Source organism: Bos grunniens, chromosome 13, assembly GCF_055505025.1.
Source record: "Bos grunniens cultivar Pamir isolate PY7600 chromosome 13, Bosgru_T2T1.0, whole genome shotgun sequence".
NCBI lineage: Eukaryota > Metazoa > Chordata > Mammalia > Artiodactyla > Bovidae > Bos > Bos grunniens.
This window is the reverse complement of record NC_141177.1, coordinates 30,976,957-31,003,055: the sequence shown is the minus strand read 5'-3', so window position 1 is coordinate 31,003,055 and position 26,099 is coordinate 30,976,957. Positions and strand designations below refer to the sequence as shown.

The window sequence follows — 26,099 nt, the reverse complement described above, 5'->3', positions numbered from 1 at the left end:
GAACACTGTAGATCTTTCCATCTGTTCGTGTCATCTTTAATTTCTTTCATCAGCATCTTATAGTTTTTTGGAGTACAGGTTTTTGCCTCTTTAGGTAGGTTTATGCCTGGGCATTTTATTCATTTTGATGTGATTGTAAATAACCTAAGGTCACTTTAAATTAAATTTTCCATTTGAACTTTTAAAATATTTTTTTGTTTGTTTATTTGGCTGGGCTGAGTCTTGGTTGAGGCACATGGGATCTTCAGTCTTTGTTTCAGCATACAGAATCTTTATTTGCAGCATGTTGGATCTAGTTCCCCAATCAGGGATCAAACCCAGGCCCCCTGCATTGGGAGCATGGAGTCTTAGCCACTGGACCACCAGGGAAGTCCCCTTGAGTTTTTCTGACACACAGCTGGTATGGGGATTTTTGATTCTCTGTGTGAGGGGTGTCTTGAGATATAATTTCTCAAAGGAGACTTTTCGTCTTCCACTTTCTGCTGAGGTCAAAATAGACCAATGTCCCTTTCTGCATGGCAGGTTTATTCCTTATTGTCCCTTTTACAGCATATGGAACTTTGGTGCCCCAGCTTTGGGTGGGCTCTACAAAGCGTATCTGAATTGAGGGTCACCAGTGTAGTGGGTGCTGTTGGTACCCTGCCTAGGTTCCTGCTGGCTGGTGCATCACTTCTAGTTTCTGTGAGTATCTGAGTCATGGGGCAATCAGGTGTCCCCCTCGATCTGCAGCAGGAGTGTGTTTTTACTTATATGCTTCTTTGTATAATGGACCTGTTTATGGACATTAACCATGTAGATTCTTAGAAATGAAAGAATCAGCCTTCAAAAATAGTGTCTGACAGAAAATTTCAGTGTCTGTTTCATTTCCCTCCAGTAAGGAATGTGCAGACAAACTAAGGTAATATTGGTAAGATAACAATTATAGTTCTCTGGATAAACTATTAAATAGACTTGCTAGTTCAATCAGGCTTTCCTGGTGGCTCAGACGGTAAAGAATTTGCCTGCAATGCAGGAGACCTGCATTTGATTCCTGTGTCAGGAAGATTCCCCTGGAGAAGGAAATGGCTATCCACTCCAGTGAAAAGCAGAGATAGTGCTTTGCCAACAAAGGTCTGTATAGTCAAAGCTATGGTTTTTCCAGTAGTCGCTTATGGATGTGAGAGTTGGACCATAAAGAAAGCTGTGCGCCTAAGAATTGATGCTTTCAAACTGTGGTGCTTGAGAAGACTCTTGAGAGCCCCTTGGACAGCAAAGAATCAAAGCAGTCAGTGCTAAAGGAAAACAGCCCTGAATAATCATTGGAAGGACTGATGCTGAAGCTGAAGCTTCAGTACTTTGGCCACCTGATGCAAAGAGCCAGCTCATTGGAAAAGAGCCTGACGCTGGGAAAGATTGTGGGCAGGAGGAGAAGGGGGTGACAGAGGATGAGGTGGTTGGATGGCATCACCGACTTAATGAACATGAGTTTGAGCAAACTCTGGGAGATAATGAAGGACAGGGAAGCCTGGTGTGCTGAAGTCCATGGGGTCACAGAGAATGGGGCACCACTTAGTGATTGAACAGCAACAAAATTCAAATCATTCTTAGGTGAATTGAGGAAAGAAAGGAAGGAAAGAAAGGAAAGAGGGAAGGATGGAAGGGTGCTCTTCATGCTTGATGATCCCTAGGCTGATAACTGAAGCTTTAAGATGGAATGAGCTGGAAGATCAGCCCTGAGAAGGCAGAGATGAAACTCCCCTCACACCGTTTTCTAATGAAATGTCCCAGCTATAAAGTCACACCAGATGAACATCCCTTCTCTCTTACCCATGCCTTCTTCCTCTACCCATCTCCCTAGATCATTAGAAGTTTCCTTTTGCTTGATGATCCCAGGATCCACCATTAACGAATCCACTGATAGATCTTTCAGAAAAGCTTCAGTGTTTTCATGACAGAGATCTGGTAACCATTTAAATTAAGAAACCTGTTAAAATGTGTCCAAAAATTCTTTGACCACTCTTCATTCAAGAGCTGGAGCCTAATTTCCATCTCTGAGTGTAAGCTAGACTTAGTGACTCTGTTCTAATGAACAGAAACTGGTGGAGTTGACAGTGTAACTTTTGAGAACAGGTTATAAGAGGTGTGGCTTCCTCCTTGCTGTCAGATCACTGGGGGGAAGTGAGCTGCTGTGTGTGAGGATACCTAAGCAGCCCTATGGAGAGGTCAGTGTAGAGAGTAAGCAAGTCTGTGGATGGCCAGCAAGGATCCCTCCTGCTAGGAGCCACGAGTGAGCCACTTGTGAATGTATCTTCCAGCTCCTGACAAATGTTCTGATGACTGAAGCCCTGCCTCAGATTGTGACTGCAATGTGCAGAACCAGAATTTCCTGGTGAAGCCAATCCCAAATTCTTGACCCACAGAAACTGTGAGATAACAAACGTATACTGTTTTAAGCTGTTAAGTTTGGGCGATAATTTATTATGTAACAATAGATAACATACTTTCCTTCACATAAAGTTATGTGTCATCAGAGCAGGATAATTTGTATTTGTGGTGGGTGAGTAGGGATATTGGTCAGCCTTGGAAGCCTGAGGGTAACCCTCTGGGAGTCCTGGACTGAGACTGGCACCCTGCTGATACTTGTCCCATGCTGGCAAGGCCTCCTCAGTGGTCTGGCCTCCAGGGCTGATGCCCCCACAAGACTTCTGCACAGAACCAGGATGTGAAATGCAGGATGTGATCACCAGAGACAAGGCTCTGCACTGTACTCTTTGCAGAACTCCGCCCCCTCTCCCCCCCCAAACCCTTTATAGTAAACAATCATTCATTTTAGTATTTTTTGCATGAGAAAGATTTTTCTGCCCTGAGCAGTATTTTGTTTCCTTCACCAGGTCTTCCCTGATGGCTCAGAATGTAAATAATTCATCTACAATGCAGGAGGCCCAGGTTTGATCTCTGGGTCAGGAAGATCCTCTGGAGAAGGAAATGGCAACCCACTCCAGTATTCTTGCCTGGAGAATTCCATGGACAGAGAAGCCTGGTGGGCCACAGTCCATGGGGTCTTGAGTCAGACACGACTGAGTGACTAACACTCTCAGTTAGGTCAGAGGAACCATGCTGCTCTCTCTTTGCCTTGCTGCCAGGGAGGCTCCAGTGCCCTTTTGATGCTTGATGGCATCAGCTCTCCTCCAGCTGGTTTCTGGAGAATCACCATCTTCCCAATCACCAAGGCTGGACTTCATTTTACTTTTATTTTCATTGGCTTCTTGAACCTTTTGTTTACACTGCATCACCCCCTTTGGAAGGAAGTGGTTGGTGGTCAGGAACATGTGTCCCTCTGCAACCTGTTACCAGTTGGTGGAGCTGGTAGAAACCTGTCCCCAGGTGGGCTCCATGCAAAAAGTCTATGATGGTGATCATGGCCCTGCACCTGCTCCTGAGTCTGGAGCTGAGGGAATCTGCTGTGAGTGCAGGGTCCAGAGCTGCCTGAGCCAAGACTCTGGGATGGATAGTTAGTGAGGGGAAGGCTCAGCTCTCCTAAGAGGTGGATGAAGCCATCGTCCTCTTTTGGTAGCTAACAAGAGCCTGAGACTGAGTAATCAAAGTTCCCACGTTCAGTGAGAGTAGAGAGAACATGCATGTGTATGAGAGAAGAGAGGAAGAGAGACTGATTTGGGGGGTGGGGTGAGTTGGTGGGGTCTGAGGATCAGCCCCAGGACTATGCTCCATTAGTCCCAGCTGTCAGTGGGGTGGTCTCCAGGCCCGCTTTCCAGAGGTTGACCTCCAAGGATGAGCCTGAGGCCGGGCTTGGCCAGAGTCTGGTCTGACACCAGGGGCCCGAGATACAGGGAGGTGCTGGGAGGCAGGCAGCACAGTCTTGCCAGCAGAACTGGAGGCCCCAGGGCCCTGCGCCTTCTGGTCCAGGGTCAGGCTTTGGCTAGCAGAGTGATGGGCAGTCCCTGGAAATGAACAAGACAAGAATGAGGATGTAGGAGATTTCCCTACAGTGTCCTGGTGTGGAATTGGAGTTCTCGGAAGCTGCCCTGTGCTTTAGGTGGATTCCAGTCCTATTTGGTGATGTGAGAATGGTTGAATCACCCTTGGGCACCTGGGGGCACCTTGGCCCATTCTTGGTATAAACAGCTGTGTTGGAGGAGTGTGATCTGCTGGATAGAGAGCTAGATTTTGAATGCTGGCCTTAAGCTAGACTCTCTGAGCCTGGTTTTGTTGAGAATAAAATCGGAGCTATAATAACAGCTCACAAATGGCTACCAGGGTCAAATATGATGATAGAAAGGGTTGTGGAAACTGGATCAACCCCAGGACAGTGTCTTGCTAGTCAGATCCTGGGATGTGACAGATTCCAGCTCTTTGACCTACTTGTTTCCTTCCTTTCCCTAACTCCGAGTTGGGGAAAATTACTGGCTTGTTCTTCACCAAACCCAGTTCCAGGACGGAAATAGACTAAATTTCCATTGTGGATAGTATGGCCTGTGGCTGAAGTCCAGGCTTTGATGGGCACTGTATCCATGTGTGACCTCTAGGCTCCTCCCACTCCCAGCCTGATGCAGGTATAGTCACAGGATGAACAGAGCCAGGCTTCCCCACATCACTACTTGGGAGGAGAGTGGCCATCAAGTGGAAATACCCAATTTGGGCTTTATAGAGTGAGAAATTTTTATTGTGTTTGAGTCATTAGCTGTTTTAGGCCTGCTTGTTAGAGCAGTGTCATATTAGTGAATACTTCAAGAAAGAGAGGGCTTCCCTGGTGGCTCAGATGGTAAAGAATCTGTAGTGTGGGAGACCCAGGTTCAATCCCTGGATTGGGAAGATTCTCTGGAGAAGGAAATGACAAGAGAAGTTAAATGAAGGCAGCAATAGCTGCTGTTGGGAGTTTTCCAGGTGAAAGTTTAACACTCCTCAGTTTCCCCCAACATCCTAGTCCCACTGATGTGTTCTGATAGCCCGTTCATTAAAAAAAAAAAAAATCAAACACTGCAATATTGATTTAATTGGCATAAAATCGAAAGAGCTTCAGATCTGTAATAAAAAATTCAGATTTGGAGAGGAGCAAACTTTAGAACAGCAGCCAGTAAAGAAAGTAGAGGAAGGGAGTGGATAAGGGGCACAGGAACCTTGGTACTATGGGGCCATGAAGGGACCACTGTCAAACCAACGTTAGTTTCTTGCTTTCTCATGGAAAATGTTTTATAAACCTATTTTTTCTCTTCCATTGATGTTCAAATACATGCATTCCATTTTTTGTCTTTTTTTTTTGTTGGTGATACAGCAACATAATATCGCGTTTATTCCATTTCCTACCCCTTGTGAAAAAAATCAGGTGAACTCAAAAACTTTCTTCAGCTCCATGATAAATACCAACCACTCGCTCTGCTGCATTTCATCTCTGAACCAGCCTTCCGAGCTGTGGACGGACTGCAGCTGATCTTGCTAAGAGGGCTGTAGCTTTGAAATGCCTTCCATACATTTTTGAGACTCACCAGGAATAGGTTCTGTGTTCACACAGACTTCTTGTCCTCTTTTTGCAACCCCCACTTGTTCATGGCTTATTTTAATAACCTGTTGCTATTCCAATATCAATGAGCATTTGCTAGGAATATCCACACAGGTGCCCTTTTTCCTCCTGACTTGCTTCTACAGTCACTCTCTGCACTATTGCATCTGGGGAACTGAGGGTTTTCACCTTCGGGGAAATACCACTGTGGGATTAGATTCTTGGTTATGTTTCCTGAAGTCTTGCCTATACGTTATAAAGGCATCAAATAAATGGCAAGTAATTTCCGTACTATAAATTCTAACTCCTAAACTCTCAGCCATTTCTTGTGCATCTCATTGAGTTCCCACATGAAAGGTCAAAATTGCTGCATGCTGATACTTAAATTTTGATACAGGGACAATCCTTGGAAAACAAGAACAGCTCAGAGACGGTCTCCTTCAGTTTGCTTTCCTCACTGCTGAAGCAGAGGTGGTCTGTGATGACTCCCCTCTGAAGCTCTGTCACAACTTTGGAATGTGTGTGGCCCTTCCTCTCCATGTAATTCTAGCTGTTCTAGTGCTTCTTGTCTTTTAAGAGAAAATGAATTGGTTCTGGTGGGAGTAGCAGCAGCTAGATACAAATGTCCCTATTTCTTCTCTTAAAAAAACCGCTCAAAACAGCACAGAAAACAAGTAGCTCCTCCATCCCTGGCAGCTGCCAACCTCAGGGCATCTTAAAGGGATATGGGTGGGACACCAGGCATGCTCTTACAGTGGTTTAAGTAGCCAGATACTAAGAGGATATGACATGGGAAATGATGGATCTGGAGTGAGATGAAGGCAAAGTCACTTCAGAAATGAAGAACGATCACCATAGAAAATGTGGCACGAGACTCAGGATAGAAATGAGGGAAACAACCCTGGTATTTCCCCATTTTACAGACATTCCTCCTCCTACTGGTTCCAGGAAGTCTGTAAGCACTTCACATGCATAATCCCACCTCATTTGCACCACCCTGTGAGGTTACCTATGATTTACTCTTGCTTCTATTTGCCCAACTTCATACAGCTAGTTAGTAGTTGTCAGAATTCTGACTTCAGTCCCACATGCATCTGATTTCATAGCATTTGCTCTTTTCACTTTCCATGTCGCCTTGTAAAAATCATCGTGAAATAGAATATACCTTCTTTGGTGAGCTGGGTGTCATTTTTGGAGTTGTTTTTATCCGTGTCCTCTGAATCTCTGGCTGTGGCTCTGCCTTTGACAGATTTATGGCTCTTCTCAACTTCACGGAGCTGCAGAGAAAAAATGAATGGTTGGTCCTGGCCAGGGAAATGGGTGTTTTGAGTTTCGGACCCCAGGATGGTGAGATCCAGAGGGGAGCCACCTTAAATCACTGGTTCTTGTTCTCACCACTGGTCAGAGAGGGCACCCCAGGACTCAGGTTTGCATAGCATTTGAAGGAACATCTGGCTAGGGGAAGACACCCTCAGCCAATCCTGTATTTCAGTGGTTTTCTACACCTGGGCAGGAGGACAGTGAGAGTGGCAGAAGGAAGTGTGGGTGGGGAACTGGCAGCGAGGCTGACGAGATTAGTTCCAGAAGAGAGGGTGAGAAAGCAAGGACAGGGCTTAGGGAGGGTTGGGGTCCAGCTTTTTCCACATTAAAGAGGTGGGGGTGGGTGTTGTGAGAGCAGGAGAGGAGTCAGGGTGTCATGGGATGTTGAGAGAGGCTGTGCTTGTGTGGAGGGGACTTACAGAGGCTCCTTAGGCCATGGGGCACAAGCACTATGTCATTCTGACAATGCTGTTTTCTTTAGTATTTCTAGTACTCGTTTTGAAGAAGGAATTCATAGGGCCTGGACTCCATCTTAGGCCTGTTCATGCTGATCATGCTCGGCCACCTTTCCAATGGACTCTGAACTCTGTGTTTAGTGCCTATGAAAACAACAACCGAAGGATAAGGCCCCTCCAGACTGGGGAACCTTGAAGATCGTATCTAGGTTACTCATCGCCTAAGAGTAAACATACACTAATCACCCCTTCCTCCGGACAGGCCATAAATTTTTCCGTATCAATCGGAGTGTAACCTTGGGTTTATTGATTATTGGCTAATTGTTTGACTGTTTGAGCACATGAGCACATAGTATGTGAATGATGGGGTTATTGGGATTGTATTTTCCTTGGTTTATGTAAGTCTCAAGGAATTTGGAGTGGTGGGTTCAGACACGTACACATGGGGTACAAAAGATTTTCACAAATGCTGGTCGGGGTCCTTGGCTAAGAGGAGACTCTGCCTTGGGCCCGCCGGTGTAATAAACTGCACTCCACTATCTGCATTGTCCTTCTGAGTGAGTATGTTTCCTGGAACGTGTGGCTACAACAGTTTTAATCAGTAGGAGTTATTGTGGGTACTAGTTTTATTATGTTTGAACACCGGTTTAACCCATTGACTTTTTCCTGTTCTTTAGCAACTGCTCAAAATCTAAGTCGTTACTGTTGAAAGAAAGTGAAGTGGTTCAGTCATGTCCGACTCTTTGCGACCCTATGGACTATTGCGTGCCAGGCTCCTCCATCCGTGGGATTTTTCAGGCAAGAATACTGGAGTGGGTGGCTATTTCCTTCTCCAGGGTATTGTCCCAACCCAGGGATCGAACCCCAGTCTCCCGCATTGCACCCAGACTTTACCATCTGACCCACCAGGGGATTACTATTATGTATTCCCAAATACCCTCAGAATATAAATGGGTGTCACTGAATCTCTCAAGGCTGCTTCCTACCATACAGATAACTTGGGGTTTGGTTTAGGAGAAGGCCTTTAAAGAATACAACTTGGCTCAAAAGGTGAATTAGCAAAAGCCAAAAACACAACATTTTGTTTAATGAAAACTCCCGACAGACTTACCGCTTGGATTTTCTTTCTCAGCTGGGCATTTGCTCGAGAAAGGCTTTTGGAAACTGAGTTCAAGTAGTAGATGGCCAGGCTGCAAGAGAAAAGAATGCTCCAGGGGTACTGTGGTCTTGGAAGACGAGAGCTGGACACCTTACCTAGGAATCATAGCTGGCTTCCGGGAATAGGTGACCTACTTTGCCTCTGGGCAGGGTGGTGGGAAGTCTAACCATCCTAAGTTCCCCGCCTAGTATCAAGAAGGTCTTAGATATCCCTGTTCTCTCTATTTTATTGAACACATTTTTAGTTCTCTGAGTGTTTAATAAAGGTTAGCTAGAGGAGTCAGTCCCCTTCTTGGAAATCTGAAGAGGCAGGGCAGAGGCAGTGTTTCTTGTCTGCAGGAGCAGCCTGGGTACCAGGCTCTGTGCCATGTGGATCCCACTCCACATCTCCATGGTTTTGCTGAAACCCCGTAAGAAGAAATGATGACTTCCATCTTTAAGGGTCAGCATCCCGGAATGCAGAGAGTTAAGTCATTTGCCCAAGGCCACCTTATCTGTTAGCACTTGTCAGAGGCTAAATTTGATGCCAAAGCCCTTTCCACAATCTTCACATGCAGAGGGAGGAGAGAGAGGTGCTAGGTGACCTGCTCCAAGTTTGCCTAGAAACACAAGTGCATAGACCCTGAAGGCCCTCCCCCAGGGTACACGGACAGGAATGTCTGTCCTGGACTTGTGGTTTTCAGAGGCCGGCCCCCGCTGGCTGACTGGGTGTCCTTAAAGCTGTAGCCTGGTTTCTCTTTCATGGGACCTGGGATTTGGGGTTATGACCTGGATGTACCACTTGAGAGTGAGGGGCCACAAAAGCCTGGGATGCCTCCTGGACTAGGTGCTCTGACAGCTTGTCCTTATCTGTTTCTTTTCTTCCTGCATTTCAAGCCTCAGCTGCCCAGCTTGGGTCATCTGATCCTTGCCCTGGGGCCACCCTGAGTCACTTCAGCAGGGTCCAAGAGCTCTCTTGCAGGCAGAAGGGAGGAACTACTTTGCCTTTGGCAGAGTATAGGTCAGAGGTGTCCTGTGAGCCTCCTAAAGCAAAGACTCAGAGGACTATGGGTGATGAGAGGCCAAAGGGAGGACAAGTGAAGGGACCACCATCTGTCGGGAAGGCGCCCAGCCTGCTCTCCTAATTCACAGCCCATTCTTTAGGGAGGAGCTGGAGATGAGAGATGATAAAATGCTCCTCGGTGGCTGTTTCTTTTGAGGCTGTTTCCAAGCTTAGTGTTTCCCTGTGCAGCCTGCAAGGTCGGATTTGGCATTTGGGTTGCAGCATTTCCTCAGGTGGTGGTCACTACCATGTCAACCTTCCCTCACATTCAGACTAGATGCAGAGGGTATTTGAAATCAAGGATGTAAGGAAATATACCTATTTTGGAGAGCAATTCAGCACTGTCTACAAAGATTGAAGAAACACATACCTATGACCCAGCCATTCCACTTCTGGAAGTCTGTTTTAGAGAAAACTCTGTGTACAAGGAGACATATATAAGGAGAGCATTTGCAATAGCAGAAGAGTGGAAACAACCTATCTCTATGCAGAGAAATGGGTAAATTATGGTTTATTCATACAACTGATAAAAGCAGTTTTCACATATTAAGGTTTGGGGAAGTCACTCTGGCTTAAAAAGGAGTTAACTTGAATTTTATGCTAACTGAAATAGCCCGTTTGTGGCCTATGAAACATACACTGTACATCTGCTTTCTTTCTTTGTTTTCTCCTCTTGGCTTATAGGATCTCAGTTCTTGACCCGAGATTGAGCCAGGGCAGTGAAAGTCCAGAGTGTTAACTACTAGGCCACCAGGGGATTCCTAGATCAGCTTTAATTATGAAAGAAAAGGGTGCATTGACTAGAAGTAAAGAATGTCCATGTGAAAAATAAAGATTAAATGTCTCCTTTCCTAGGATTCCAATTCCAGTCCTTCTTCAATGATAAGACTCTCTTCCCAGGTGCCAAGGCCATACCAACTCATTGTGTATGTGCTGATCTATTTCTTTTTTTTTTTTGAAACCTTGAAGGAATGTATCCCTGATTTGTTTAATGTTCTTTGTTCTGACAAGATATAAAACTGTGCTGAAAACCAGGATTCTCTGGAGCAGCTTCTCAGAGTTATCTAAGAGGCTGTCTTCCAGGATATAGTCTTCAGTTTGGCTCAAATAAAATCCTTTTCTCTTCCTATTATAGATTGTTTATTGATTATTTTTGAGACACAGTGGAACACAGAAGAGTCATTAAAATGTGTGTTCATGTATCCACATGAGAAAGTCCCCCAAACATAATGTGAGTGAGGGAAGCTGTGTAGTCTGAACCTGTCATGAAAAATTTTATAACTCAGAAGCAATAGTACATACATGTGATTAAATGGTTCAGATTGAAAATGATTAAAATTAATCCAAATAGCGGTTACCTTTGGAGAGGGAGGGAGAGAGAAAATTAGGTGGGCTTGACGTGTACTGTTTATTTCTTTTAAAAAGAGGCCAATCGGAAGCAAATATTGCTAAATGTTAACATCTGCTTAATCTTGTGGTCTTGCACATGATTGTATATGTCTGTACGTTGGGAATATTTCATACTGCCCTCTTCCTTCCTTGAACATTCATTGCCTTCTGTGCCCCAGCCATGGAGCTGGTACTGGGCACACAGAGATCACCAAGCCCACTCACAGGTTCGGTCTGTGAGGATGATGGTGACAAATGTAGCGAATGCGCTCGTGTACAGGGTGCTCTGCAGAGAAATCCCGTGAGCCCAGCCAGGCACAGGCTGCATCAGCCTCGGCTTTCTTGAGGGGTGGGTCTTTGATATTTCTGATGGACGTTTTGGAGAGAGCTGTAGCTGCTGCCAGACTCCCCTTATCCTTGGGCCCTGTCTTCAGTGTGTTCCCTGAAAGACATACATTGCCAGTGCCTGATGCCTCCTCTCCAGCCTGCACAGAAATCATTCTGCCCATAGATGCCGCTGGCCCAAACTGCCGGGGAGTTAACCAACACCTCTCCCCTGCCATATCCAGCGGCGCTCAACCCGTGATGGATGGGAACTGACCTAAAATGTCCCGATCTTTCACCCTTGAGCAGGATAACTCAGAGGCACACTGTTTCCCAGAGCTTCCATCAGGATTAAAGTCACCGCAGGAGTTAGAATGCACCTTCCTGTCCCTTCTCTGTCTTATGTCCCTACACACACTGCCCCCTCCAAGAAACTGCTTGCACTTAAATCCTTGTCTGAGGATCTACTTCTGGGAAATCTAGATTGAGAGGGCAAGAAAGAAGGACCTGCCAAGGAAGTCTCAACTGCAAGGGGAGGTCTCCATGAGGCAGGGCCATGGCTCCTGGCTAACTTACAACATCAGCAGGATGGCTGGAATGATCAGGCCTGGATTGGCGAGGAAGGCAAAGATCTTGCCCAGGAAGGTTGGGAAATCATTTTCAACTGTCTCTTGGATGACGTCATACATTCTGTTTTTCCCACTGGAAAGAGGAGAGGATACATTATAGCATATTTCTTAGCTCATATGGCATGAATGACTGTGTCCATACCTGGAGGGTCCAGGCTGCCACTCACCACTGCTCTCCTGGAAGAACAGAGCTCTTCTGCACAGGGACTGCAGTGAATTGACACAGACACCAGTATGTATGAAACAGATAACTAATGAGAACCTACTGTGTGACACAGGGAACTCTGCTCTATGCTCTGTGGTGACCTAAATGGGAAGGAAATCCAAAAAAGAGGAAACACGTGTATACAAACGGCTGATTCACTTTGCTATACAGCAGAAAATAACACAACATTGTAGTCCAATAAAAGTTGAAAAAAGGAAAAAAGCCCCACGAGGGGATGTCCTGTAGGTGAGAGAGGGCTGCCCCAGCATCCTGACTCCCCAGCCCACCATGCCACATGATCTCTCAACTACCTTGGTTTCCTGTGCCTGGCCCCTTCCTTGGCAAGATGAAAATGTTTGTTTTTTCCTTATGTACTCTCATGGGAGAAAATGGTCTGTGATGTGGCTTAGAGACCAACATGGAGCTTCCTCTGGGCCCCTGGACTTGGGGGCAGCTCTCCAGAGACTGATGTGATGGACACCGTCATGGTGACTCAAAGATACCTACAGTTAGTCTTCAGGTTGTAATTCCAGGAGACTGATTGCCTAGGGTAGGCTCCTGGACAGTTTACAACAGTAACTTTGATATTCTTTGAATACCTAACAACCATTTTGTAGGCTGCCTTCCATAAATACCCGCCCAGAGATTACTGACTGCTGTTAGCTTTTGATTGGTAGTTTGGTGCCAAGAAATGAAATTTGTGTTTTGAAAGTCCTGATTTAAATCCTCATTTCTCCATTTATTAGCTGTGGGACACCACAGACAATTTTCTTACCTTCTGCCTGTATTTATACCCTCACTCTCCCTGGTAGAGCTGTACTGTCCAATGTGACTATTAAAATTAAATTAAAAATTCAATATATTAGTCACACATTTCAATTGCTCAGTAGTCATGTGACTAATAGCTCCTATATTTGAGGAGCTGATGTGGATTTTTTTTCCCCTCATTTAGTTCTATTGGGTAGTGCTGCAGAGATTTGATATCTTTGGGTAAGATACTGAAAATTTCTCTGCCTTGGTTTCCTCATCTGTATAATATAGTACAGTAATGATATAGTATAATATGGTATTATAAATATAATAACAGCATTTGCCTCAGAAGGTTGTTTAGAGAATATAGACATGAATTCATATGAAATATTGAGGATGGGGCTGTCAAATTATAAGTGCCCTGCAAAATGTTGCATCTAGAAGCTTTGCTTTGCTCTTATGTGTCAATTAGGACTGGCCAACAAAGGCCCATGGACCAAATTCTGCTTGCTACCTGATATTATAAGGGCTGGGGGCTAAGAATGATTTTTACATTTTTAAATAACAGGAAAAGATCAAAAGAAGAATAATATTTTGAGACTTATAAAAATTCAGTGTCTGTAAATAAGTTTTACTGGCACACAACCATGCTCATTTATTTGTGTATTGTCTGTGGTTTCAGGTGCCATACATATCACCATATTGTGACATTTAATTTATTATTTTTAAAATTACCAGTGCATACCCATTTTCTTGTTTGTAAAAACAAGAAAAGTGGACTTCAAATGGTACGCTTAAGTCACAATAGAGTGTAGATTATTTTGTCATTGAATTATAATGTATTAGATGATGTATTAGTTTTCAGTGATTACTCTATAACAAATTACTACATAGGTGGCTTAAAACAAGACAAACTATTCTTTTACAGTTCTGGAGCCCAAAAAGTCTGAAATGGTTTCACTGGACTGAAACCAAGGTGTTGGCAGGGCTGCTCCCCTTTCAGAGGGAGGCTCTAAGGAAGACTATTTCCTTTCCTTTTTCAGCTTTTAGAGATTCATTCCTTGCATTTCTAGGCTTATGGCCCCTTTCTGTTTTCAAAGCTAGCAGGATAAAAGCTTCAAATCTCTTCCTGCTTTCAAAGTCACACCACTTACTGATCTTTTATAGTCAAATCTCCCTCTGCCTCCCTCTAATAAGGACACTTGCTATTTAGGGCCTATCAGGGTAATTCAGACAGTCTCCCCATCTCAACATCCTTAATCAGATAATCAAAGGCCATTATGATATATAAGGTAACATTCCAGGAATTAGGACCTAGATATTTTGGGGAACCATTATATAACCCACCAGTCTGCTCTCTGGGTTCAAAGATTCATACTCATTCTACCTGCAAAATACATTCACCACCATCTCTACATGTTTGAAGTCTCAGCTCACCTAAATATCATGGACTCAAAGTCCCAAATCTCATCATCTAAATCAGATGTAGATAAGACTCAAGAGTATGATACATTTTAGGGGCAAAATTCCTTTCTATCTCTAATGAGAGCTGTGAAACTAGAAAGCAAGTTGTACATGCATGCTCAATCACTTCAGTCATGTTATTTACTCCCAAAACACAATGGTGGGCCAGCCAGGATAGCAGTTATAGACATTCCAATTCAAAAAGGAGAAAAAGGAAGGAAGAAAGAAATCACAAGTTCCTAGCAATTTTGAAATCCAATCAGCCAAATTCCATTAGATTTCAAAGACCTGAAAATAATCTTTCCTTGGCTTGACATACCTGCCTGCATGCAGCTCTGCCTTCCAGGTCCAAAACTCTGGCCTTGGAATTATCCTTCCTTTTTCTTGAAGAGTAGCACATGTTTCAGCTAAGGAGATTTAATTAGCCTGTTTACTGTCTGTAGAATATTTGGAGCCCAGCAGCTTCCTTTGTTTTGTCTTTTTTATTCCCCTTTCAGGCCAAGCTGTGTTACTGCTCATAACACATTCTCAAATACCTGGTGGATCTTCTACCCATGTCATGGGAATTCAGTTCACTACACAAGAGAGTCCTACACAGATCATTCCTGGATATTCTATTTCTTCTGCGTCTTCAGGCTTCTGCTGAGATGGTTGAGGGGATCTGAGTTGAACAACCTTCTTTAAAGATTCTTAAAAGAATCCTCTGTGTGAATGAATATTCAGATCTTATGATCCTTTAGAAGTGCTAGCAAAAGGTTGTCCAGCTTCCCCCTTGACTTTCTCCTTAGAGCATGTTTTCCTGACAGAGAATCTGCTCTTCGTGTCTTCTGCAATCTGACTAGGCTGAGAATTTCTAAAATCATCAAGTCCTGGTTCCTTTTTGCTTATCAGTTCTTTCCTCAATTTATCTCTTTCTTACATTTTAGTATAAATGGCAAGAAGTAACCAGGCTGCACCTTCAACACTGCTCAGAAATATCCTCCTGAGTTGGTGATGGACAGGGAGGCCTGGCGTGCTGCGATTCATGGGGTCGCAAAGAGTCGGACACGACTGAGCGACTGATCTGATCTGATAATATCCAAAATATACGAACAGCTTATAAACTCAACAACAGAAAAACAAACTACTCAGCTGAAAAATGGACAGAGGATCTTAATAAACATTTCTCTAAAGAAGACACACAAATGACCAGTTGGCACATGAAAAGATGCTCACCACCCCTAATTATTAGAGAAATGCAAATAAAAACTACAGTAAGGGATTTCCTTGGTGGCTCAGTGGATGGGAATCCGCCTGTCAACACAGAGGACACAGGTTCAATCCCTGGTCCAGGAAGATTCCCCTTGCCTGCGAGCAGCTAAGCCGATGCACCACAGCTTCTGAAGCTCGTGTCCCTGGAGCCTGTGCTCTACAACAAGAGAAGCCACCGCAGTGAGAAGCCTGAGCACCGCACCTAGAGAGTAGCTCCCACTCTCAGCAACTAGAGAAAGCCTGCACGCAGCAATGAAGACCCAGCACAAACAAAAATCAAATAAAAAGTTAATTAATTAAAGAAAAGTACAATGCGGTACCACCTCACCCCGATCAGAATGGCCATCATAAAAAAGTCTACAAATAAACGCTGGAGAGGGTGTGGAGAAAAGGAAACTCTCCTACACTGTTGGTGGGAATGTAAATTGGTGCAGCTACTATGGAGAACATTATAGAGGTTCCTTAAAATAACCGAAAAAATAGAACTACCATATAACCCAGCAATTCCACTCCTGGGCATATACCTGGACAAAACTGTAATTCAAAAAGATGCATGCAGCCCTATGTTCATAGCAGCGCTATTCACAATAGCCAACACATGGGAACAACCTAAGTATCCTCTGACAGATAAATGGATACAGAAGATGTGGTACATACATACAACGGAAAACCACTCAGCCATTAAAGTGAATGAAATAATGCCATGTGGAGCAACATGGACACAATTAGAGATTATCATATTAAGTGAAGTGAGTCAGAAAGAGAAAGAGAAATATCCTATGATATCACTTATATGTGGAATCTAAAACATAATAGAAATGGATTTATCCACAAATCAGAAACACACTCACAGTCACAGAGAACAGACTTGCAGTTGACAAGGAGCGGGGATTGGGGAATGGATGGATTGGGAGTTTGCGGTTAGGAGATGCAAGCTATTACATTTAGAATGGATAAACAAGGTCCTACTTATAGAACAGGAAGGTATATCCAATCTCCTGGGATAAACTATAATGGAAAAGAATATTTTAAAAAAGAATGTATGCATGTATATAACTACTTTGCTGTATAACAGAAATTGGCACAACATTGAAAATCAACTATACTTCAATTAAAAAACAGAGAAAAATAGTTTTTACTAAGATTGATCTCGAAAAAACATCCTCAGCTAAACATTCAAGTTTATCGTTTACAAATTTATCTTTCCATATAACGGAAGGACATAGTTTAGCTAAAGCTTTCTGTCTCTATACAACAAGGATCCCCTTTCCTCTAGTTTCCAAATGTTTCTCATTTACCAGTGATGAAGTAATTAAATCGTAGGAGCTAAAGAAATGTATTCAGAGAAAATAAACTTAAAACTTTTAGATTTTCCACCAAGAGCAGCTGCTTGAGGAGTTGAAAATATTGAGAATGATGTCCTATTCAGACACAAGGCAAGTGATCTCAAGTGGTTTACCTTGGCTTTTGATGAGTCAATAGATGTAACTGATACTGATCAGTTATTTATTTGAGGAGTTAATGCCAAGTCTAAGATGACTGGAGAATTAAATCCCATGAATATTCTGTGCAGGACATATATGGGTGAAAGTTTCTCAAAGAAATTGAGAAAACACTAATTTAGTACAACTGAATTGACTGGGATTCAGCACAACTGAAATAAAGGAGAATCTGCTATGATGTGCTACAACTGACAATGGTCAAACTATATACAGTGAAGAAGAAGGCACAACTGAACAAATTAACATAGCTTGTGAAATTTTCAGTTTGTGCAGACTATGGTTATTCTTATTCATCACTAAGTAATTTGCAGAAAACATTTGAATCTATCATGTACAACTGAATCAACAATGTCAATGGTAAACATTTTCTTTCATGACTTTTAACCATTTTAATATTTGTAAATTTTTATCAGAAATAGAAACAGAATATCCTGACTTGTCCTACTGCACAGCAGTTCAATGGCTTGGCAGTAAAGAAGCTTGTGTCAATTTTTTTTCCTATGGTGGTAGATGTGTTGCCATGTTACTAAAGTGGATCCAGGCAGAAAAGGCAGCAGTCTGGGCAGGACAACTGACTTTTTTTTTTTGGCCGCATGGCCTGTGGGATCCTAGTTCCCCAACCAGGGATTGAATCCACACCCCCTGCAGTGGAAGTGCAGTCTTAACCACTGAACCACCAAGGAATCCCCTAATTTTTGACGATAGAGAATAGCAACTTTGAACTTCTATTGTGTGAAATATCACCTCCTTTCCCTCAGAAGAATTCCATTCTTCTCATGCATAGCCCTGTATTACAAAAATTTATACTCTATTATTATCATATTTTTGTCAATAAAAACTTTGTGGATGTTTGTTCCTCTCCTGTTATATAAGTACCTACATAATAGTCTTGATTTTTGCCTCTTGATCCCCAAAGCTTAAAATATGTACTTTCCGGCTCTAAAAGAAAAAGTTAGCTGATCCCTGGTATAGATAATGCTCACCACCTCGTAGTATTGTTATGACTACCAGCTACCCCAGATTTGGGCAGGACTGAAACTAACAAACTTGTATATATGTCCTACAATGGATTAGCATACTTCTCCTAGTACTTAATAGATAATAGCCCACTAAATCCTTACAGCCACCCTATGAAGGAGGCACTACCATTATTTCCATCTCAGAGATGATGAACTTGCAGTGTAACTTGTTCAAGATGACCCAGCTGGCAAACAACAGACCAGGCTCTAGACTCTATGCTCTAAATCATGGGGGTGGCAATTTTTCTCTGAAAAGATTTTAGACTTTGTGAACCAGGTGGTCTCTGTTGGAACTATTTAAATTCTGCTGTTGTAATTAGAAAGCAGCCATAGATTATATGCAAGGAAATGCATGAGGCTATGTCCCAATAAAACTTTATTTACAAAAACAAGGGGTGGTCTGGATTTGGTCCATGGCTGTAGTTTGCCAATCCTTACTTTTAACTTCATGCTATACAATGCTGTCCACCTCACTCATTTATGTTGCCTGCCTGGATTTGGTCCAAACCCTAAGTCCCTCTCTGGAAAAATGAATTTCTGCAAGGTGAAGGGGCTGGTTTAAGCATTGACCATAAACCAGGTGTTTTCTCCTAGATACTGGGTGTAAACCAGGGAGAAAGGAAGAAAAAGAAAATCATACCTTCATGGAGCTTATGGTCTGGTGGGGGCAACAAATAAGATTAAAAAAGGAAAAAGAGTGGCGTGCTAGATGTTGATGAAGAGATGTGATAATCAGAAGTAATGATAAGGGGTGTGTGTGTGTGTATGTGTGATTTTAGTTACCATTTCTAGGGAAGGCCTCACTGAAAATGAGACCACTGAGTAAAGCTCTGAAACAAGTGGCTTCCCTGATGGCTCAGTTGGTAAAGAATCCCCCTGCAATGCAGGAGACCCTGGTTCAATTTTTGGGTCGGGAAGATCCCCTGGAGAAGGGATAGGCTACCCACTCCAGTATTCTTGGGCTTCCCTTGTGGCTTAGCTGGTAAAGAATCCACCCACAATGTGGGAGACCTGGGTTCAATCCCTGGGTTGGGAAGATCCCCTGGAGAAAGGAAAGGCTATCCACTCCAGTATTCTGGCCTGGAGAATTCCATGGACTGCATAGTCCACGGGATCACAAAGAGTCGGACAGGACTGAGCAACTTTCACTTTCACTGAAGGAAGTGAGAGAACAGCTGTGATGAATGTTCTAGCTGTTGCTGGGTTTTGATCAGAAGACGGATAGGAAGGAGGTGGCAGCCATATGTTCTCCTGGCTCCATTTTCAGGTCCCTTCCTCTGCCATCTGGGGGTCGGCTGTCAAGGGCCTCAGGAAGCAGATGAAGCAAGAGTGGGGCAGGTGCTGAGGGCCAGACGTGGTGCGGGCCCACTCACTGACCTCCTGCCTGGGACAGGTGGGCGGTTTGGAAAAAGGGGCACCAGAGTTCACTTCCAGAGCCCAGCCTTCCAAACCTTGCTCAGGAAGAAGCCAAAAGAAGCTTCTGCCACTTCTGCCGCTGAGGTTGTCCCTCAGCCTGGCACGTAGGCCTCCTACGGCTCAGTGTGGTGCTCCACTCTGGATTCAGCCCCCCTTTTTCTTCTGTCTGGACCCCTTTTCAGCCCTATCACACTCTGCTGTGAGCCTTCCTGCCAAGAACTCCTCAGAACTCCAGGCCCTTGCTGTGGGGCACAACCACAGGCTTTCTCAACGTCAGTCTGTTATAAACTAAGTTCCAGCTCAGCATTTCCCAAAGTATGTGGACCCACATTAGCAGGCAGGGCCAGGACTGGAGTGAGGTGGGTGAGGCCTTGGGGTGCACAGTTTAAGGAGGTACTGCCCTTGGGGTTGAAAAAGTGCAGGGTGGGCACCTTACTTGCCTCACCCTCCTCCTGGCCCTGGATGGTGTTCTGTGAAGCAAGGGTCTGTGGTTAGTGGGGATAGAGGCACCAGCTTGCACACCATATCTCCCTGCACGTTACTGCAGAGCCTTGAATAAAGGAGTGTGCACTGCGTATTTCTAAGTAAGGAGGTGGCTGATAAGAGGGGCAGCATCCCAAACTCTTGAACCACAGTCTTTTTTTACACAGGAAAGAAAGGGCTTTGTTTTCAGAGGGTGTTGCATTTGGAAGCAGAGCAGTAGATAAACATTACCTCTCCATCTACCTCTTTACATAATTATCTCTTTATATACTGTCTCTGAACCTAGTCTGGCCCATAGTGCTCTGTAGAGCATGGGGACCCAGTCAAGAGTCTCGGCAGCTGCTTCACATTTGAATGGCACTTGTAAACGGATGGTCATTTCATTTTCAGAATACTCCCTGTTAACTCATCCTAAAGTAATCCAGGGCAGTAGATTACCCATATGTTAAAAAGTTAGAACTGCCCTTTCCAATATGAGTTGGAGAACTATAACCATACCATAACAAATATGGTAGCCATTAGCCACTGCTGGTTATTTACATTAAAATTAATTAAAATGAAATAAAATTAGAACTTGAACTTCTTGGTCCTCATTTCAAGTGCTCCACAACCAGATGTGGCTGGTGGCTACCATGTTGGATAGCACAGACATAAAACATCTCCATCCTGCAGAAAGCTCTGTTGACAGTGTTAATAACTTGCCCAAAGCTCCACTCCATGGCCTTTTGCAGGCTGATGTGATATCAGAACTGGAATTCTGGGCCTGAGACCTCTGAGCAGACTGCCCCAGGAAAGGAGCTGCTCCCCTCCAACCGAGACTGTGCACCTGAATGGCCCGCAGTCGAAGGAGGGCGGAAGGGACATGATGGTGTAGGCCACGGGCAGGAGGCTGAGGAAGAGCACCAGCAGCAGGAGGCCCATGTAGAAGTTGTTGGAGCGGGAGGCCTTGAACACGCGTTCGTGGGGGACGTTGCTGCTCATCACTGCCCAGCACTGGAAGTACATGGAGGTCAGCAGGCGCAGCACATTAATGCCCACCAGTCCCGGGGCGTAGAAGGAACCCATCCTGGAAGGGCAGAGATGGCACACCTGGTTGACTAGACAGCAGGAGAGGCCAGGGAAAGACGGCAGAAGGAAATGGGGCTGATGGGCTAGGGGCAGGAGGCCTTGCTGCTTTCCCTGTAGGTCCCAAGGGAAGGGATCTCCCACTTAGCCAGGACATTTATCACCAAGCCATAGCCATCCATTCCTCAGGACAGGGATGTTCTAAGCATTACTGGCTTGGGTTCTGGCCAGGATTTTACCACTGCCCCACCTCCAGCCATGAAGCAAATTACATGGCCTCCTGTTACTCTGTGGTCTCCATTAAACTGTGCTGCTGATCAGAAAAGTATCGGAAGTCCTTAAATTAAAAGAATTGGATATTGGCTTGCAATGAGCCCGTGGAAGCCTTTGCCCAGTTCCCTGGTGGCTCAGATGGTAAAGAAACTGCCTGCAATGCAGGAGACCCAGGTTCAATCCTTGGGTCTGGAAGATCCCCCAGAGAAGGAAATGGCAACCGACTCCAGTATTCTTGCCTGGAGAATCCCATGGACAGAGGAGTCTGGTGGGCTACAGTTCATGGGGTCACAGAGTCGGACATGATTGAGCAACTAACACACTTGAAAGCCTTTGGCTGAAGTCAGGCAGCTTCCTTAGTTCATGTGTCTCCCTCTTTCCTATCTTTCCTCCCCACCGCTTCCTCCTGCCTCCCTTTCTTTCTCTTCCTTCCTTCCCATCCTACTTTTTCCTTTTTTCTTTCTTGCTTCTCTCCTCTCTCTTTCCTGCCTCTTCCTTTTTTCCTTCTCTCTCCTTCACTCTTCTCTCACCTTGCTATGTACATGGTAGCAACAGAGTGGGCCAGACACCATCCTGGTTCAAATCTAGTCCTGCTCAAGTGAAGGAAAGGAGCTCAGAGAGGCCAGATGACTTGCCCAGCCTCTGTCCTGCTGACTGAGAGGCTAAGCCTGGGATTCCAGCTTTTTTACTTCCCAGATGAGCTGATGCCCAGAGGAAATGGATAACTCACCAGATCATTCCTTGGTTGAAGATCAAACCAAGCACATTTCCACTAATATCAAACTCAGCATATGAGGGCTGGAGGGAAAGAGAGAAAGAGGAGAGAGAGAGAAAGTCTGTTAGGTGGTGTCAGCCAGATCCCACTACCAGCCAACCGACCAAGCCACTCCATCCCAAAGAGCCTGCTCTGGTGAGCAGAGAGGAACCTCAGATTCAGGGTTCTATTTCTTTAACATGTTTTCAACTTTTTAAAAAGAGCTTTTTTTTTTTTCTTAAGATTTATTTATTATTTATTTATTTTTGGCTGTGCTGGGTCTTCATTGCTGCTCGTGGAGAGCTTGTTGCTGCTCTTCGGTTGTGCCAAGCAGGGGCTACTTTCCAGTTGCAGTGCGCGGGCTTCTCATTGCAGTGGTTTCTCTTGTTGCAGAGCACATGGCTTTGCAATGTGCCTGGGCTTTGGTAGTTGCAGCTCACAGGCTCAGTAGAGCACAGGTTCAATACTTGTGGTTGAACCACGGGTTTAGTTGTCCTGTGGCATGTGGGATCTGCCTGGACTAGGGATTGAAACTGTGGTCCTGAACTGGCAGGCAGATTCCTTACCATTGAGCCAACAGGGAAGCCCCCTAAAAAGAGTTTTAAATTTCTCAAACTTGAAGCATTCTTCAATGTCTTCTTCAATTTAAAAAATGAGATTTTTTTGGGGGAAAATCCATGGTGGTCCAGGGATTAGGGCTCCTTCCTTCTGCTGCTGGGGGTCCAGGTTCAATCCCTGGTAAGAGAACTAAGATTCCACAAGCCACAGGGTGTAGTCAGATTTAAAAAAAATGAGAGAGAATTTTACCATTTAGGGCCTGCAGGTTGACAGTGTGTTCTTGGGACACCCCCTAAGAGAATGTTTTATCAATGCTTTAATCAGAAATGTATCTTGAAATTATGATCAAGTAATCTAAAGTGTAAATAAAATAAATAACAAAATGCAAATAATTAAACGAGGAGTCAAATGTAAAGAAAGCTTTAAAAGCAAACAAAATAAATCAATCACTCCTCCAATTCTCTTTTCTCCTTCTCATCTTCCTCTTGGAAAGTAGTGAGCTCAGACAGATTCACATTTTCAACCTGACTCTGATTTTCAGAGTTTTGGAGATTAGTCAATTGTTTGAAAGGATACAAAGTGTGTGAGCACAGGGGAGCTTCAGTGGGGAGCTGGGGTCTTTGTGAGGCCAGTTTAAACCTGCTTCCTGATTTGTCTTCCAGCTATGGAGATAAAAAGTGACAGGAATGAGAGAAGAGGAAAACAAAGTGAGGAGAGAGAAAAGGAAGGTCACATGAGTGTGGATCAAAGGAGGAAACATGCCAAATCCAAATACAGGAAGGTTAAATCTTGGGGATTTAAAATTTGAAAATATTTTAAAAAACTTCTTTATCTATTGAATTTTGTGACTTGCCTAGAAAAAAATGAAATACTTTACTACTTCACAGAGTGGAGATTGACATTAAACATCTAAATGTCAGAATAATAGAATGCATCTAACTATATCAGAGAGGATGGTTGGAATGCCTTTCTGCAGAATGTTCAGGAAATGGTGACCTACAAATCCAGCCTCCAGGTCCCAGCACCAGCAGTAGTTCATGAACCGGACAAAACAAGCCCGCAGGAAGTCGCCCAGCAGGATGGTGATATACGTTACCAGCATGTCGGACACTGTCAGCCTCATGAATTCCTGCAAAAAGGAACAAAGCGAAAGGGGGTGGTCAGGGTTTGACCATGCCCACTTCTCCCAACTGACTGCAGCCATGCCATGCCCCCCAACTCCATATTCTTTTTTGTGACTCTCTGATTGATAGTAGCAGAATGGTGGTGCAGATAAGACTCCATGCTTTGAAAAATGCTTACTACAGGTTCCAGTTAAGTGAGTTACAAGTTACTAATTTATTGCTTTGAATAGTCTCTGAACATTTTGATGTTGACATTAACCTTGCAAGTTTATTGGGAAGCTTAATGATTATGCATACAAATTTTCTGGCAGTTGGTAACACCCAGTATTTGGTAGTTATCAGCACTATTGCATAAATGAAAGATCTGAAGGCTTACTCCTTGCTTCCCCCACCTGCTCTGAAGTACCATCTGTACCAACTAAGACTGAATCTGACCACTGTCCTTGGGGACAGCCACTGACATTCTTCACCCCCTGCTGATTGATTTTTTTTTGGGGGGGGGTATGTAGAGAAAATAATCTAAGTTTTTTACAGAGGCACATGGAATAAGAGCTCAACGCAAAGAAACAAAGTTTTCTCTGCTTTGCAGAGTACATATAATTTATTAATTTTTTAAAAAGTTGAAAAGATCTACCAGACATCATTAAGCCTTCAAGACATCCAATAGACTTGGAGTTCCCAGGGGCATAGGGCCTGCTTTATTCATTTTTGTGTCTTCCAAGATGATTAATAAATGTTTGCTGGATGAACAGCTGATGAGTTTTTATGGTTTTTCCTCAATCCTAATGCTGTTAAGTAAAAGGCAAACCAACTTGTATTTGGTCTCCACATCTGTGCAAGGTGATGCTCTGAGGCCTGGGGTGGAGATGAACATGGGTAAGCAGGACATAACATTTCAAACCTATCATCACCAGCAAGCTCAGAAAGAAGCAAGCTTTAATCAGTGATGGGCATTCAGGGAGGAGTCAAGAGAGATGCCCTCCAAGGATGTGAGGTGGGAAAAGAGAAATTCTACAGCAGAATATTCCAAAGGAATCATGTAGGTAATGAACTCTTCTGTCTTCCAAAGAGGGTGGGTTTTACGCATGTGAAGACTTTCTCTGTTACACAGCTGTGATGGGTTTAGAAATGTGAGTTGCTCTTCACATTAAAGATGAAGAGGACTTGATGAGAATGGGGTACTCTGAACCAGAGGACATGAGAAGTGGTGAGTCTTAGCCCTCCATGAAGCAAGTAGAGACAAAATCCCCCAGGACCCTGTGGGAAACAGACTCTGCAGCAGGAAAATATCTGTTATTGGACCTGCAGGCAGTGTTTGTCAGGGTGTATGATTAATCCCCTCTTCCACTGGACTTCATTACCCTCAGTTAAAAACATTATTTTCTAAAGCTCTGCTGCTGCTAAGTCGCTTCAGTCGTGGCCGACTCTGTGCGACCCCATAGACGGAAGCCCACCAGGCTCCCCTGTCCCTGGGATTCTCCAGGCAAGAACACTGGAGTGGGTTGCCATTTCCTTCTCCAATGCATGAAAGTGAAAAGTGAAAGTGAAGTCGCTCAGTCGTGTCCGACCCTCAGCAACCCCATGGACTGCAGCCTACCAGGCTCCGCCGTCCATGGGATTTTCTAGGCAAAAGTACTGGAGTGGGTGCCATTGCCTTCTCTGTCTAATGCTCTAGGGGTGCATTAGATTATTCAGCAGTGACAGGTGAATAGAAACCCCATGCAAAGAGATGCAGCTGAGGAGGAGATGGCAGCTGATCCCTATGTTACCCGTGAATACTTCAGATTTCTGCCTGTGAAAACAAAGAACACTAGCCCTAGAAATCTGCACCGTGAAAGTACAAGGACAGTAGTGAAAGTGGGTAAGCGGAAATGGTTGTTGTTAATTTTTGACTTTCTAATGAAAACCTTTAATTCTCTTTACAGAAAAATGCACAGATGCATATACACACAAAATCCTGTACCCAGTTTTTAGGATTATCTATTTATGATTTCCAGGTGGAGAACCTCAGGCTTTTAGTGAAATCTGCAGTAAAACTCTAAATAAATTCAAGTGGTATAGATTGGCAGATGGAAGACATAGAGAAATGTGTGAGACGCTGAGAAAAAGGGCAATGTGAAAAGGTGGAACTTTCCTAAGACATGCTGGCTTGATATTTTGGAGACATGGAAACATCAAGGAAGGGATAACAAAGAACTGAGAATAGGGACCATCTTATCAGGAGAGCGTAATTACTCACAATGCCCACAGCCGTCTCCCAGCAAGAACCCCGGGGCACATCTGCAGGGTGCAGGGGGGGCCGGGGGACACTCTCATTCCAACCTGAGGAGTTGTAGTAGTGAAACAGAGTCCAGTGAGTGATGTTCTTTATCGTCTCTTCATTAGAAAGCTAGAAGGGAAGATGGAGATGTGGGGTTGGAAAGA

At 44.2% G+C, this 26,099-nt stretch overlaps 1 protein-coding gene across 1 annotated transcript in view; it reads right to left on the bottom strand.

The window, feature by feature from the left end:
- Positions 1-3,641: 3,641 nt before the first annotated feature.
- The window catches only part of TMC2 (transmembrane channel like 2), a 76,454-nt gene continuing 53,996 nt past the window's right edge, over positions 3,642-26,099 (bottom strand). The window contains exons 11-18 of the mRNA XM_086333114.1: positions 25,915-26,064; positions 23,552-23,680; positions 21,970-22,037; positions 20,728-20,967; positions 11,759-11,884; positions 8,381-8,459; positions 6,660-6,771; positions 3,642-3,938 (exon numbers count right to left, since the gene is read on the bottom strand). Coding sequence (XP_086189240.1) covers positions 3,721-3,938; positions 6,660-6,771; positions 8,381-8,459; positions 11,759-11,884; positions 20,728-20,967; positions 21,970-22,037; positions 23,552-23,680; positions 25,915-26,064 — 1,122 coding nt within the window. The 3' untranslated portion in view covers positions 3,642-3,720. The remainder of the gene's footprint in view (positions 3,939-6,659; positions 6,772-8,380; positions 8,460-11,758; positions 11,885-20,727; positions 20,968-21,969; positions 22,038-23,551; positions 23,681-25,914; positions 26,065-26,099) is intronic.